Genomic DNA, 16,447 nt, shown 5'->3' with positions numbered 1-16,447 from the left:
CAATGGTTCAAGCCAGTTTTTGAAATAGCTGCAAGTCTTCTTTCAGAAAAACAGAGTGTAATCCATATTTTGAATCTATAGTTATATATTAACAAACATGAGAAAATAACATCTTCACAGAAAAATTATCTCAGCACTTTACATAGCATCTGATTATTGTTATAAAATGCTTTCCTTCAATCTGTGGTTAGGGGCATGTCAAACTTTTTTTTTACTTACTTATGTTTTTGTTTACTGGGTTAGTACCCATAGGCTTGTAGCCTCTTTTCATGGGAGACCCAAGGAGGTATGCATACCGACTAGGGGAAAATTTAACCAGGGTACCAGGTAACTTCCCCTTCAGCAAAAAACTCAGTGAGTGTCAGTTTGCTGTGAAACGTGCAACCAGATGAGTGTTTTGGACATGATGGGCTTTACTTTTCTTCCTGGGGAGTGCAACTACTTACATGAAATGTTCCAACCACTCAATGTCATTTTACGGGCAGCCTGTAATTAGTTCTGAGAGCTGTAATTGAGTCCCAACACTTAAAAAAAAAAAAAAAAAAAAAAACACCACAGTGATTCAGGTAGAGAACAGTGAATGTTTCAAATCAGTTGTGCAGTGGTGCAGACTGCATCCTCACTATTTATACATATTAAATCTTAGACTGCCCTGTGAAGAAACGGGAAAACATCTTGACAGTGATCACATACTTTGTGCAAAAATGGGGAGTGTACTTTGAGTCCCAAAAAGTACAGTTTTGTACCTACCATAAATTTAGATGTTCAAAGATCCACATTGCTGCAGTCCTTACACTTGGGTAGTCCGCTGTCCTCGGTCGGCCCGAATATCAAAGTATAAGGCTGACGTCGGTCAAGGCGCATTTGACTGACATCAGGACGTCAGGGTACAAATGCGCATGACCGACGTCATATCCTCAGTCTTTTCTTGCCCCAGATGTCAGAAGACCCTAAAAATAAAGGTCAAAACCAAAAGACAGCAAACAAACAACCAACCATCCTAGCACTAAAAATATGTACAATATATACAATATACACCCTATTGACAACCCAACCCACACAACCGCCTCTAACTACAGAGGGAAGGAGGGAGGTATTGGACTGCAGCAATGTGGATCTTTGAACATCTACATTTATGGTAGGTACAAAACTGTACTATGTTCTTCATCTCACATTGCTGCAGTCCTTACACTTGGGTAGAATCCCAAAGCAGAGGTAAGGGAGGATGGCCAAACTATAAGGAAGCAGGAGCTGCCAAAATGCCCTGCAAAACAGCAGTGGCAAACCAGCCCTGGATTTAGAGTAAAGTGGTAGGTGATAATGCCTAGAGAAAGTATGCACTGAACTCCAAGTAGTTGCCTCCAAAATATCCTTAGTTGCCACCCCCCTCAAAAAAGCTGTCGAAGTGGCAGTAGCCCTAGTGGAATGAGGCCTAATCCCAGCTGGAATCTCCTTGCCATGATAGGAATAACAGAAAGCAATGCCTGAACCCTTTAGTTCTGTCCAAATAATATCGCAACTGCCTGTGTACATCTAAAGTGTGCAAAATCTTTTCCCCTTTATTTTGGGGATTTGCATAAAAAGTAGGCAAATGAATAGTTTGGTTTAAAGCCACACTAGAAACCACTTTAGGCATAAAGGAAGGATTAGTACGTAAAGATACCCTATCCTTATGGAAAATTAAGAAAGGCTCAACCGCCATAAGGGCCTGCAACTCAGAAACCCTTCTTGCAGAGGTAATAGCCAACAAAAAGCAGTCTTCCATGATAAAAACTTTAATTCAGTAGTAGCTGCAGGCTCAAAAGGTTGTAGAGTGAGTTTCTCCAACACAAAATTGAGATCCCAAGCAGGAGTAGGAGCTCTTCGTGGGGGTCTTATATTCTTTGCCCCTCTAAGAAATTGCTTGAACAAAGGATGAGAAAACAATGGTGGGTCACAATCATAGTGAGCCGAAATTGCTGCAGCATGAACCTTAATAGAAGAGAAGGACAAACCTTTGTCCAGTAACTCAGTAAGATATTGAAGAGCCACACTTAAATTAGGCTCAGAAACATCAAAATCCTTTGCTGCACTCCAAAATAAAAATCTCTTCCATTTATCTGCGTACACTTTCCTTGTACTAGGCCTTCTAGCTCCCAAAATAACATTCAAAACTTGCTGTGGAAGAGGAGGCCCACTATGGTTCAAAACAGAATATGCCAGGCTGTTAGGTGCAGAGAATGAAGCTTGACATTGAGCAAATGACTGTCCTCCTGAGACAACAGGTGTGGAATCGAAGGCAAAGGCCATGGAGGCTTCCGTACCAGGCTTCTCAGTAATGGGTACCAATGCTGTCGAGGCCAATCTGGAGCTATCAAAATCATCCTTGGCTTGTCTTGTCTGGCCTTTAGTAGTACCTTTGGTAGGAGAGGCAGAGGCGGAAAGGCATACACATGAAGATTGCTCCAATTGAAAGAAAGAGCATCCACTTTCCAAGCTGTGGGATGAAACCTTTTTGTGCAAAACTTTGGCAGCTGGTGGTTTAGTGGAGAAGCGAACAGATCTATGTCTGGAGTTCCCCATGACACTGTCAATTTCTGAAATACATGAGGATCCAATTTCCACTCGTGGGGATCCATAATTTGTCTGCTCAACACATCTGCTAAGGAGTTCTGTGCTCCCGGCAGAAACCTTGCCTGAAGATTTAGCTGTAAACTGAGAGCAGTCTCCCACAAAATCATTGCTTGCCTGCATAGAGGATAAGAATGTGTTCCGCCTTGCTTGTTGATGTACCACATGACAGTCGTGTTGTCTGTTAGAATCAACACCTGCCCTGGAAGAAGTAAATCCTTGAAAGCTATTAATGCAAACTGGACTGCTAACATCTCTTTCAAGTTGATATGTAGATGTTGTAGTCTGGCAGGCCACTTGTCTTGTATCCACTTTCCATTCAGATGAGCTCCCCAAGCTTTGTCTGAGGCATCTGTCGTTAGAATCTGACTCGCCTCTGGCCGGGTCACAGAGAGTCCCTTGTTTAGGTGACATTCCTGAGCCCACCACAACAATTCCTTTTGAATGCAAGGTATTATTTGAATGACAGTGTCCAAATCCTGGCAGTGCTGTGTCCATACATTTTTGAGATACCATTGTAGCTTCCTCATATGCAGTTTGGCATTGGGAAGCACCAGAATACAAGATGCCATGACCCCCAAGGCTTGAAGGACTGTCCTTGCAGTCAGCCTGGACTGATGAGACAACTAATGAAAGTAAAGGGAAAGATTCTTTTGTTTGTCCGGGGTCAAAAAGGCCATCTGGGATGCTGTATTCAGTCTCACACCCAGAAAGCACATGTCCTGAGAGGGTACTAGACTGGACTTTATTTCGTTCACAGAATACCCCAGGCATCTTAGCACTGCTATCACATAATCCAAATGATGAAGAAGCTCGTCCCTTCCTTGAGCCAGAATCAGGCAATCGTCCAAATAAGGATAGATCTGTATTCCTTTTAACCTGAGGAAAGCTATCACTGGAGCCAGGTCTTTCGTGAACACTCTGGGCGCAGTAGATAAGCCAAAGGGCAATGCAGAGAACTGATAATGAGAAGTCCCAGCTCGAAAACGCAGATACTTCCTGCAACTCAGTCTGATAGGAACATGAAGATAAGCCTCCTTGAGATCCAAAGTTACCATCCAATGATCTTTGCCCAGCAGAGGTAAAAGCTGCTGTAACGTCAACATTTTGAACTTGGGAATGTCCAGATAAGTGTTGAGGATAGATAAGTCCAAAATTGGTCTCCACGTGTTCCCTTTCTTTGGTACTAGGAACAGGCGAGAATAAAATCCTAGGCCCACTTCTGGCATAGGGACCGGCTGAATGGCCCCTATTTGGAGTAACAGAGAAATTTGCTTGTGAGCCTCTATTCTTTGTTGAGGAGGAACGTCTGGCATGCCTTTGAAAGGAGGCAAGGTATGGAAATAAAACCTGTAACCGTGGTGTATGATATCCAATACCCATCTGTCTTGGGTAATTAAACTCCAATTTTCTTTGAAAAGCGCCAACCTTCCTCCCAAAGGTGCTGCCAGACGAGAAGGCTCTGGCAGCTGAAAAGGTAGGTCATTGGGTCTGTTTACGAAAGGACTGACCCCTGCCTTCACCCGAAGACTGTGCAGGAGAACTCCCTGTCCTAGGCCTGAAAGAGCCCTGAGCTCTGCCCCTACCACGGCTAGATCTACCCCTAGACTGGGAATCATAAGAAGGATACGTCCACCCCTTAGTAGGCCAATTTCTACTAAACTTTGGAGGCTGAACCTGCAAAAAATCTTTAACAGTCTGCATAGACTTAGCCTTGTCCTCCATTTTCTTTAAAACTGCCTCAACAGGAGAACCAAACAACACATCAGATTGTAAAGGAGCATCTAAAATCCTTGTTTTAACATGGTCAGATAAATTCTGATCCCTCAGCCAGGCGTGCCTGCGAAGAACTGACCCAGTGGCAGCCACCCTAGACGAGGCCTGTACAGCATCAAAACCACGTTGCAAAGAATGCTTACCCACCTGTTCAGAAACATGAACTAAATCTTGTAACTCTTTACAATCAATACCTTCCGCCAGAGCATCAACCTTAGACTTCAATTGTGAAAGGAGATAGTTTTGGAATTTCAACATGTGAAACTGGCAATTCAAAGCCCTCATAGCAAGAGTGGAAGAAGTATAAACTTTCTTTCCCCATCTATCCAAAGCCCTGGCCTCTTTATCTGTAGGAACCGGATTCTTGACAACAGAAGCCTTAACACCTTTAGGCCCCTGACTAACAGTTTCTGGGTCTGCCCTAGGACTCTTAAAAAGATACTTATGAGCTTCAGGCACCCTGTAATACCTATCCGGTTTAACAGGAGCAGGAGGCAAAGAATCAGGATTTAGAGAAGCCTCTGTAAAAACATCCTCCACCACATCCAAAACAGGAGGTATAGCCAAAGGCCTATGCTGGGGTAAAAACAAAAATTCCCTAAGCCTTTTCCTGGAATCAGAGAAGTCCTGACCTTCCCACTTGAAATGCTCCCTCATGGAATGAAGAGTTTCTGAAAAAGAAAAATCCTCAGGAGGAGAAGCAGAAGGAGTAGAATCATCCACATCAGAATCAGAATAAGGAGAATACTCCTGCAAGTCTTCAGTCAAGACTCTGAAACATCCGAAGCCTGCTCAAAACTCCCTAGCTCAGGCTCCACCCTAGGTCTCTTATCAGGAGGGGCAAAGAACCCTAATCAAAGTAATCAAATCTTCTGCCATTTTAAGCATATGCTTCTTGGGCACAGTTCCTGAAGAACTAGGGGTGACACCAACTGAAGCTAAACCTGGCCTGCCTCTGGGAGAAGCCTTGGAAACAGAAGGAGAGGGCCTAACCACCCTAGGAAGGGAGGGGAGTATAGTAACCTGAGAAGCCCCTCAGCCAGACCTGCCTCCTGAGAGGCCACATCCTGCAATAACAAAGTCTCTCCCTGGGATCCCAAAGAAACCTCCGTGGAACCACCGGCTCCACCGACACCTCTAAAGAACCGCGTCCGCACGGACGGTTCTTCTAGCCTAGGCTTAACTGCTTTGTCCTTGCGCTTCTTGAAGAAGCGGGCGGAGCATCCGACGGCATTTTATAATTGCACCACTTCCCGAAGACTAACCTGGCACAATCTAACCTTCTCTTTATAGTGCGCTTATTGAATCTAGCACAAGAGCGACACCCAACAACGTCGTGCTCAGGCCCTAAACAAGGAATACACAAAGTATGATAGTCTCTATGCGGTATCTGTTTCCCACAAGAAATACAATTATTCACTTTTTCTGACATCCGGTAAACCACTGAGGCAAGAAAAAACCAAAATATTCCCCAACGGGGTACTTAGCCAACTTTGACTCGGTCTGAAACTCCGAAATCGAAAAATTTCAGAACGCCAACCGGCACTTGCAATGCTGCTTCTGCATCGGACCATGCGGCAAAAAAGACTGAGGATATGACGTCGGTCATGCGCATTTGTACCCTGACGTCCTGATGTCAGTCAAATGCGCCTTGACCGACGTCAGCCTTATACTTTGATATTCGGGCCAACCGAGGACAGCGGACTACCCAAGTGTAAGGACTGCAGCAATGTGAGATGAAGAACATCAACAAACCTTACATCTGCACATCTTAGATTGTCAAATGGTTACCATTCTTACACCTCTTCAAAGTGTAAGACAAAAAAAACACTAAACAAAAGATTAATAATTGCATTTACTTATCTGTTACCTGTGTACATGATCTGGTTCTTATCAGACCATTTTAGCCAAAACATAACCATAAGGACAAGAATATATGACAATCCTAAACTCAATAAATCAAACCTAATGAGACTGAGCATACATGCTCAAAAATGAAGGCATTGAAAAGCATATTAAAATATATATTTTGCTGAGAACACCCCTGGTAATTATATACACCAACTCTTTAATTGCAATGTAGTGGGAAAGGGAAAAACTCCCTGATCCTCATTGCACAGAGCATATACTGGCTTTTTGTGCAAGATCAATCGCGTACATTTCTGATCACATACATCCTTATTTTCCTGCTCAACAAATTAGAGGTTTGACAAATGGTATGTCAATCTCTCACACACACACACACACACACACACACACACACACACACACACACACACACACACACACACACACACTGTAATTACAATTAATACAGATTGTGCCCCATCATCTTTAAACTGCAAGTAAAAAACTTAATGATCTCTCACACTTAGAAACTAAATTTATACTGAATACAAAACTATGAAAATCAATTGGGGCAAGGCCAAATCAAAGGCCAAATCAAAGGCCTTTGTCTAACCAAGTCATGGATTACAGCAAATTGGGAGCCATTACAGATCCCCCCCCATGACACAACAATCTTAAAAGAGGCTATAACACAAATGAGTGGTGTCAAAGTCCCAGATTAAACCTCAATGCCAAGAAAAGCATTACAGTGACTTTTGGGAAAACTGCCACCCAGGCTAATTACTCCATCAATAAGACACCCCTTAGAGATGACCCAGTAGTCAGGGATCTGGGAACATATGTAGATAGCAATCTGGCATTTGGCCGACATGTGGTCAAGGTAGTAAGAAAATCATTGTGTCGCTCAATTTATAAGCAAGGGCATGGCATCTAGGTCCAAGGAAGTCATAGTGCCACTTTTATTTGGCCATCATTAGATAAATTGTTGCGTATCTCTCCTTCAGCATGTACCTGATCAGACATATACAACATTTAGAACAACTACAAAGGTTCCTTACCAGCAAAATGCATGGTATAAATACAATGCCCTATACAGATCACTCTAAAGTGTTCTCTCTGAACTTGGTCTCAAGAGGTTACTGGGAGGTGAGCTATGCCTGGCATACAAGCCATCCCCAGATGCAGCTCTGATGGACCATGGACTACTTGCACATCCACAAAATGAAAAACATCAACTCCACTAAAACCAAGGATTTATAGGAGGCCCATGCTCTGGAAAAGGCTCCCCATCTATGTCGAGTCGAGTCTATGCATAACCTTATTTAAGTGTAACTTTGACTAATGTATAGGAAATATGAAATTCACCCCGGGTCTGGCCACTATGTCTGTGATTAACAGGGACAAGCAAGAACCATCACCAAACTAACATTCTCCCACATAACCTTTAGATGCTTCTTAACATACCCCACCAATAAAAGCCAATTATATATAGGGATACAACACGGTTAGGCTGCATGGCTACAGCTGCCTCCTCAGCAAAGAGCGCTGCAGCTGCCTCCTCAGCAAAGAGCGCTGCAGCTGCCTCCTCAGCAAAGAGCGCTGCAGCCTGCAGCTGCCTCCTCAGCAAAGAGCGCTGCAGCCTGCAGCTGCCTCCTCAGCAAAGAGCCCTGCAGCCTGCAGCTGCCTCCGCAGCAAAGAGCTCTGCAGCCTGCAGCTGCCTCCTCAGCAAAGAGCGCTGCAGCCTGCAGCTGCCTCCTCAGCAAAGAGCGCTGCAGCCTGCAGCTGCCTCCTCAGCAAAGAGCGCTGCAGCCTGCAGCTGCCTCCTCAGCAAAGAGCGCTGCAGCCTGCAGCTGCCTCCTCAGCAAAGAGCGCTGCAGCCTGCAGCTGCCTCCTCAGCAAAGAGCGCTGCAGCCTGCAGCTGCCTCCTCAGCAAAGAGCGCTGCAGCCTGCAGCTGCCTCCTCAGCAAAGAGCGCTGCAGCCTGCAGCTGCCTCCTCAGCAAAGAGCACTGCAGCTGCCTCCTCAGCAAAGAGCGCTGCAGCCTGCAGCTGCCTCCTCAGCAAAGAGCGCTGCAGCCTGCAGCTGCCTCCTCAGCAAAGAGCGCTGCAGCCTGCAGCTGCCTCCTCAGCAAAGAGCGCCACAGCTGCCTCCTCAGCGAAGAGCGCCACAGCTGCCTCCTCAGCGAAGAGCGCTACAGCCTGCAGCTGCCTCCTCAGCGAAGAGCGCTACAGCCTGCAGCTGCCTCCTCAGCGAAGAGCGCTACAGCCTGCAGCTGCCTCCTCAGCGAAGAGCGCTACAGCCTGCAGCTGCCTCCTCAGCGAAGAGCTACAGCCTGCAGCTGCCTCCTCAGCGAAGAGCGCCACAGCTGCCTCCTCAGCGAAGAGAGCTGCAGCCGCCTCCTCAGCGAAGAGCGCCACAGCTGCCTCCTCAGCGAAGAGCGCCACAGCCTGCAGCTGCCTCCTCCTCAGCGAAGAGCGCTACAGCCTGCAGCTGCCTCCTCAGCGAAGAGCGCTACAGCCTGCAGCTGCCTCCTCAGCAAAGAGCGCTACAGCCTGCAGCTGCCTCCTCAGCAAAGAGCGCTACAGCCTGCAGCTGCCTCCTCAGCAAAGAGCGCTACAGCCTGCAGCTGCCTCCTCAGCGAAGAGCGCTACAGCCTGCAGCTGCCTCCTCAGCGAAGAGCGCTACAGCCTGCAGCTGCCTCCTCAGCGAAGAGCGCTACAGCCTGCAGCTGCCTCCTCAGCGAAGAGTGCTACAGCTGCCTCCTCAGTGAAGAGCACTACAGCCTGCAGCTGCCTCCTCAGTGAACAGCGCTACAGCTGCAGCTGCCTTCTCAGTGAACAGCCCTACAGCTGCAGCTGCCTGCTCAGTGAACAGCCCTACAGCTGCAACTGCATTACCTTCTCAGGGAACAGCACAGCTGTTTTACCACTAATGGAACAGTGCTACCCCTCATGGAACAGTGCTGCTGTTTTGATACCATGCAGGGAACAGCACAGTAGCAACTTTATTTTATCAGAGAACAGAGCTGTGGCCATTATACCTTCTCAGAGAAGAGAGCTGGGGCCGTTATACCTTCTCAGAGAACACAGCTGGGGCCGTTATACCTTCTCAGAGAACACAGCTGGGGCCGTTATACCTTCTCAGAGAACACAGCTGGGGCCGTTATACCTTCTCAGAGAACACAGCTGGGGCCGTTATACCTTCTCAGAGAACAAAGCTGGGGCCGTTATACCTTCTCAGAGAACAAAGCTGGGGCCGTTATACCTTCTCAGAGAACAAAGCTGGGGCCGTTATACCTTCTCAGAGAACACAGCTGGGGCCGTTATACCTTCTCAGAGAACACAGCTGCGGCTGTTATACCTTCTCAGAGAACACAGCTGCGGCTGTTATACCTTCTCAGAGAACACAGCTACGGCTGTTATACCTTCTCAGAGAACACAGCTGCGGCTGTTATACCTTCTCAGAGAACACAGCTGCGGCTGTTATACCTTCTCAGAGAACAGAGCTGCGGCTGTTTTATCTTCTCAGAGAACAGAGCTGTGGCCATTATGCCTTCTCAGAGAACAGAGCTGCGGTCGTTATACCTTCTCAGAGATCAGAGCTGCGGCTGTTATACCTTCTCAGAGAACAGAGCTGGGGCTGTTATACCTTCTCAGAGAACAGAGCTGTGGCAGTTATACCTTCTCAGAGAACAGAGCTGTTTTTCTTTCTCACTGACACATCTGATAGCATGTCATGTTACCTGTTTTATAAACTTTTTCCACAACTGGGACTTTGCTCACGCTCTTGTTAATAATTTTGTTCAGCAGAAATTATAGCTTCACAACATGCTTACACACACACACAAAATGCACACACAGATACACCTACTTTATGCCACAACACCAGTCATGGGGTTCCTCCCTAAATAATTTATCATACAAAACCTGCTCCTCAGTTCCTATAAACTCTGTATTGGGCCACCCACCCCATCTTTCTTCAGGGAGTAGAACAGAAGCAGACTATAAGGAAACCAGGCAAAGCTTACCCAAAGCCCAGTTACCCATTCAGCAGCAATGCAATGAAGGGTTACAGAACTGTGATAATGTGGCAAATTATTAAGGAACCAGGCAAAGCACAGCCAAAGTCTGCTTATGCACTCAGGAACAATGCAAAGAAGGGTTACATAACTGTGGTAATGTGGCAAGTTATTAAGGAAGCAGTCAAGACTTATGCCAAGTGCAAATGTCTAATCAGTAGTAACTTCTGCAGTGAGTCACAGATTTCGGGCAAATCAAATGAGGTGAAAAATGCAATATAACAACATCCACTCTGCAGCAACACCATTTCATATAAAAATACACATCCCAGGAATATTAGGAAGGCCAGAAGCCATCTGGCATTGTATTAATTATGGAGGGTCATGGGCAGTTGCTGATCAGGTGCACAGCAATGAGATCAGAGATAAGCTAAGGTATCCATTCAGGAGAGTTACTAGTAGTGGGCATGTGGCTTTGAGATTGGAGTGGGTAATTGCAATGCCAGGGTCAGGAGCAAAAACAGAAGTACGACTGGAATTATACTCTTTACCCCAAGATGGGTGAGCTGACATTGGACCCTTATTCGCATCTTACCACAGACACCTCTCCACAGGTTCCCGGGCTTACTACTCAAACCCAGATCATCCATTCAAGGAAAGCCCTTGCTTATCTAGTTTCATAAGGCTGCTTCAAGTAGGGGTGTGCTGATATTTGCTGGACTGATGTCCCTCTGCCTAACTGGCAATGTTATAAGCCTATACCTAAGTGGGGAAAACCCAGTTAATTATCCATAATTGCAGTTACTGTTCATACTGCTGTCAGGAATCTGACCAGTTGACTATCTGAACTTGTACTTACTTCAGATACCACTGTGAGGAAGCTGACCAGTTAATTATCTGACCTTTTACTCACTGCTGACAGAGCTATCAGGAAGATGACCAGTTAATTATATTACTTTGTACCTACTGCTAATACTGCTGTCAAGAAGCTGACCAGTTACTTATCTGAGATTGTACTTACTGCTAATACTGCTGTCAAGAAGCTGACCAGTTAATTATCTGACCTTGTACTTACTGCAGATACCGCTGTCAGGAAGTTGACTTCTCTGCCCCATCATTCTGCTTTTATTGTCATCAGATGAAACTTTCTTATCTTTATTAATAAATAACCAAAGTTGTTCCACTGGGATGTTATACCCTGTAAATCAAAATTGGTAGAAATTGTACAATTAAAAAAGATCCTCACAGGAATCACTGCTTGAAGTTTACAACAACAATCATGCACAGCTCAAGAACAGCAATAAATATACATCAGACCAGAATAACATTTCATTGTAAGGTACGGGTAGGGCCTGGCTAATCCTGGAGTAAAATGGCTACTGTGTACATTTTTTTTATTTTACCGCCTGCATTCAAAAGATTCTTTACATATTCATTTACAAATACAGTCAAATCATGTGTGCTGCTAGGGACGAGTGAAAAGAAAATGAAAAACCAGTGACTTACAGAGAAAACAATACGTGCACTGATCAGCATCATCATCTTCTTTCGGCTGTTCCCATTAGGGGTCGCCACAGCGGATCATTTTCTCCATTTCTTCCTGTGCTCTGCATCTTGCTCTGTCACACCAACCCCCTGCATGTCCTCTCTCACCACATCCATAAACCTTATCTTAGGCCTTCCTCTTTTCCTGTTACCTGACAGCTTCATCCTTAGCATCCTTTTCTTTTGCTATATATTTTTTATTGTTATTTTTACAGTTGACGTTATTTAAATAATATATATATGATCTGGCCACATATTTTGATATATTGAATAAGATATAGGTATAAAGTGGACACTCAGAATGAATATTAATTATTTTTGTTTAATAGGTTTTTATGTTTAAATTGATTATTCATTTGCAGTCAATAGTTCAAATGTACTATAAGAAGAGTTTTTTAAGAAGTTTATGACTGTTTAAAATGTCGTGGATATATGAGATGTGTTTCCCTTTTAAAATACCTTACCAGATTGTTTTAACTGATACTCTTAATTGAGTAATTGGTAGAAGATTTTGTATATAAGGGCAGAAGTTTTTATCTTTGATTGTAACCTGATGAAGCGCACCGGGATGGTGCGTGAAAGCGCTTGTTCTTTTTGTTAAAATAAAAACATCGATTTTACATTGTGGTGGTTCCTTGCAGTTCTTCCATTTCTTCTACTTGCTCTGCATTTGACGTTGGAAGGAACCTTTGGATGGTCATTTTCTGCTTGTTGCTGTTACTTTTGTTATCCATTTGCTTATTTGACCAGCACACGATGGATTCACTCAACATAGAGCTTGACTACAATCCGGCAGGTACAAGCGGTACCGATGACTGGAACAATTTGTTCCATCAACAGGACAATCCTTTGCTTAATTTCGATATTAAAAGTAATGCTCCGCATATTGTAATGCAAGATACTGAGAACCTACAGGATTTCTATGGGGCATTAAGAACTTTGGAAAATGATTTGTACAAACTCCATCGGCTCATATGGCAGAGAAGGCATATGGAGGCTTGCTTGCATTTCAAAGTGGTTCCGCGTGGCATGCGAGTCTTGTGCATGCCAAGCTATGGGGACAGCCATCCGGAACTTCTGCGAAGATGGCAGCAGCTGAACATTGAGTTTGGAGCCAAGTACATTAATCTATTAATAGAGTATTTTTCCCCCATAGAAGTGGACTTGATCGCCAAAGTAGAGGGTGAGCATAAAAGCTTAACAACTAATTATAAAAGTGAACTTTGTGTTTCTAAACTTAATAACATGCTCAGGCAGCTCACACAATACAGTAATAGGCTTGAGCAAATTAAGCTTAAGAAACTGAAGCGGGACTGTCAAGATTTTCATATGGGCCGCATTTTTGTATGGCCGAGGGCTAATGGAACTGAATCTGAACCTGTTAACTTAACAGGCGCTTCCCAAATGAGCACGCCAGAGTTGTTAAATCATGTGGATACATTGAATGAACTCTCCGTAAATAAAGAGCCCATGGGTGATATAATGAACAGAGAATTACCATTAACCAATGCTTCTCTTCCTTGCAATCAACAGTGCTTGAAAATTAATGAGGGGCTGGGTGCAAGACCAAAGTCTGATGGCAATACAGCTACGGGCTTTAACACACCTGCTTTACCTTTAAACTTCCCGCTCCCGTACAAAAGCAGAGCGCCAGTGCGCTCGACAAGCAGAGGCAGAGGCAAAAGGAAAATGTCGGGAGAAACACCGGAATCAAGGAGAAAGACAAGGAACTGAACATTTTGTTTTTCAATTTAACCTCCAGAGAATTTACTGCTGATGAACAATTCATTCTCAACAAAGGTTTATCTTTTATTCCTTCCAGAGGAAGTGAGCTTTCTGAGACTTTGACAGCTCTTCGCCTTTTTGCGAGGAAGCTATCACTCAAGGTACTGTTTTTAGATTCTATGAATAATGAGTTAGCATATGAATTGCAGGCTTGTAAAAGGAAAAGTTTATTTATGCCACCAATGCCTAATTTGGTAGAATGCTTTTTGCGTTCATGTGAACATGATTTTTATCTATATTATAAAGAGAAAAAGCATAGAGGTGTTTATGTCAACTTAAATGCTTCACAGAAATGCTGTCTTGAGAGACTTTGTAACAATGATGGAATTGTATTTAAACCAGCGGATAAAGGTGGAGGAGTGGTTGCCATGGACACTTCCCTATACATGGAGCTAATGTATAAAATGTTAAGCAATGATTCAGCTTATAAGCTGATAGATAGATCACAAGTGGAATTTTTAATAAGGGGAGTGCATGATACTGTGTATGATTTGCTAATGAGTAGATGTATAGACAAAAGCCTTTATGATTTTTTGCTAATAGATTCTCCACTGATTCCTCTAATTAAGGGGCTTCCAAAAATGCACAAAGGGATAGATCCACCCCCTCTACGCCCTATAGTGTCTGGTAGACACTGGGTGACAGAGAATGCCTCTGTGTTTGTACAGTCTAAATTAGGCCCGTTGGTAAATTTAATTCCCACAATTTTGAAAGACTCATATGGGTTGTTACAAGACCTAAAACAAGACTCAGTATGTAAAAACTTGCAGAGAGAAACATTGATGGTTGCATTAGATATTAAAAACTTGTTTACAAGCATCCCTAATGATTTTGGCCTTGAGGCCATAAGGGAATGCCTGCATGAATATGGTATCATGGATAACAATGACCAAATGGTGGTCTGTAATCTGCTGGATTTAGTATTGAATAACAACATCTTTCTATTCCATGACAAAATATATGCACAAACATGGGGAGTGGCCATGGGCACTCCCTGTGCGAATGCATATGCGAATTTGGCCATTTACCAGTGGGAAAAGAGATTTATATTAGATAATGAAAGGTTTAATAACATCATCTTATATAGGCGTTTTGTGGATGACATCCTTTTGTTTTGGAATAGTGATGAAGATTCGCTGCATGAGTTTGTAGCATATATGGAATCCACCACAACTTTTTTAAAATTCACTTATGAGTATTCGGTCCATAGTGTGAATTTTTTGGACATCACCATTACTAAGGATGACTATAACAAAATTACCACATCACTATACAGGAAGCCATGCTGGAAAAATGGCATTCTTCATTTTGATAGCATGCATCCCCGTTATATTTTTCGAAATGTAGTAAAAGGTCAAATGGTCAGAATCTCAAGGCTTTGTAGTAAACAAGAGGATATATTGAGTCTAGTAGACTTTCAGAAAAGCTGTTTTGTCGATAGGGGCTATCCTTTAACCCTGGTGGATGACTTGACATCAACAGCATTAGAGACCCCGATGTGTAAGAAAAAAGGGGGTCATAACAAGCACTTTGGAAGGAATAGGATGAAACTACCAGTTGGCCTAAAATACATGAATGACGTGAATCATATCATGAACATTATAAGGAATAATTGGAAGACTTTGCTTCTTGATTCCAGTTTGTTACAAATAGTGGGGGACAAACCAGTTTTTAGGTTTAGCAATAGTCTAAACCTTAAGATATTACTATGCAATGAAAAAATGAAGCTCCAGCAACTGGATATTAGAGCAAGGTATAAGAAGGGTACATACCCTTGTAGAAAATGCTGTATATGTAAGTATATATCTACAGATCAGACATTTGAGGTTCCAGGCATAAACACAGCTTTCAAGCCGACATTTTATGCCACCTGTGATACAAGCAATGTCATATATCTAGCTACATGTGATTCATGCGAAGCATACTATGTGGGTATGACTTCACGTAGATTTAAAGATCGTGTATATAATCACGTGTATGATATTAGGAAGGGGAATATCACTAATGTGTTGGCTAAACATTGCCAACTGTTTCCCCAACATATGTTTAAATATAGAGTGATTCAAATGGTACACCAGAATAAAAGAGAAGGCGACCTAATAGGTACCCTTGAACTATGTGAACTGAGATGGATACTAAACTTTAGAGCCCATATAGAACCTGGCTTAAATTCAACACTCAGTATTCGACCGGCTCTTTTAGGGAATGTGTGATCCCCACACTTCACCCCCCCCCCCATATCCAGATATGTTTTTGCATTTAGGCTATTTTACATAATGAATTTGCTTGGCATATTCATCTATTTTGTTTCAGCTACTGACAGTTTCTGTATATTGTTTTTATATTTATTTCATTTAATGTATTCCACTTAGCATTATATTATGCATGAATATGGAATACACAGTATAGTACCATAATATGTTTTTATTGTGTATCCATTACAAAATTGGATGCATTTATTATTGTTATGCAATTAGAATTATTAAGACAATTAGTATATAGGTATGATTTGTTTTGCTATATATTTTTTGTAGTTATTTTTACAGTTGCCGTTATTTAAATAATATATATATGATCTGGCCACATATTTTGATATATTGAATAAGATATAGGTATAAAGTGGACACTCAGAATGAATATTAATTATTTTAGTTTAATAGGTTTTTATGTTTAAATTGATTATTCATTTGCAGTCAATAGTTCAAATGTACTATAAGAAGAGTTTTTTAAGAAGTTTATGACTGTTTAAAATGTCGTGGATATATGAGATGTGTTTCCCTTTTAAAATACCTTACCAGATTGTTTTAATTGATACTCTTAATTGAGTAATTGGTAGAAGATTTTGTATACAAGGGCAGAAGTTTTT

At 43.0% G+C, this 16,447-nt stretch overlaps 1 protein-coding gene across 1 annotated transcript in view; it reads right to left on the bottom strand.

The window, feature by feature from the left end:
• The window catches only part of LOC122798757 (zinc finger protein 883-like), a 99,778-nt gene that overhangs the window by 35,054 nt on the left and 48,277 nt on the right, over window positions 1–16,447 (bottom strand). The window contains exon 3 of the mRNA XM_044067861.1: window positions 11,327–11,449. Coding sequence (XP_043923796.1) covers window positions 11,327–11,449 — 123 coding nt within the window. The remainder of the gene's footprint in view (window positions 1–11,326; window positions 11,450–16,447) is intronic.

The sequence above is a fragment of the Protopterus annectens genome, chromosome 3.part1 (assembly GCF_019279795.1).
Source record: "Protopterus annectens isolate FY-2018-M chromosome 3.part1, PAN1.0, whole genome shotgun sequence".
In the NCBI taxonomy this organism is placed as follows: domain Eukaryota; kingdom Metazoa; phylum Chordata; order Ceratodontiformes; family Protopteridae; genus Protopterus; species Protopterus annectens.
Note: the sequence above shows the minus strand (reverse complement) of the source record. Positions and strands in the feature narration are given on the sequence as shown.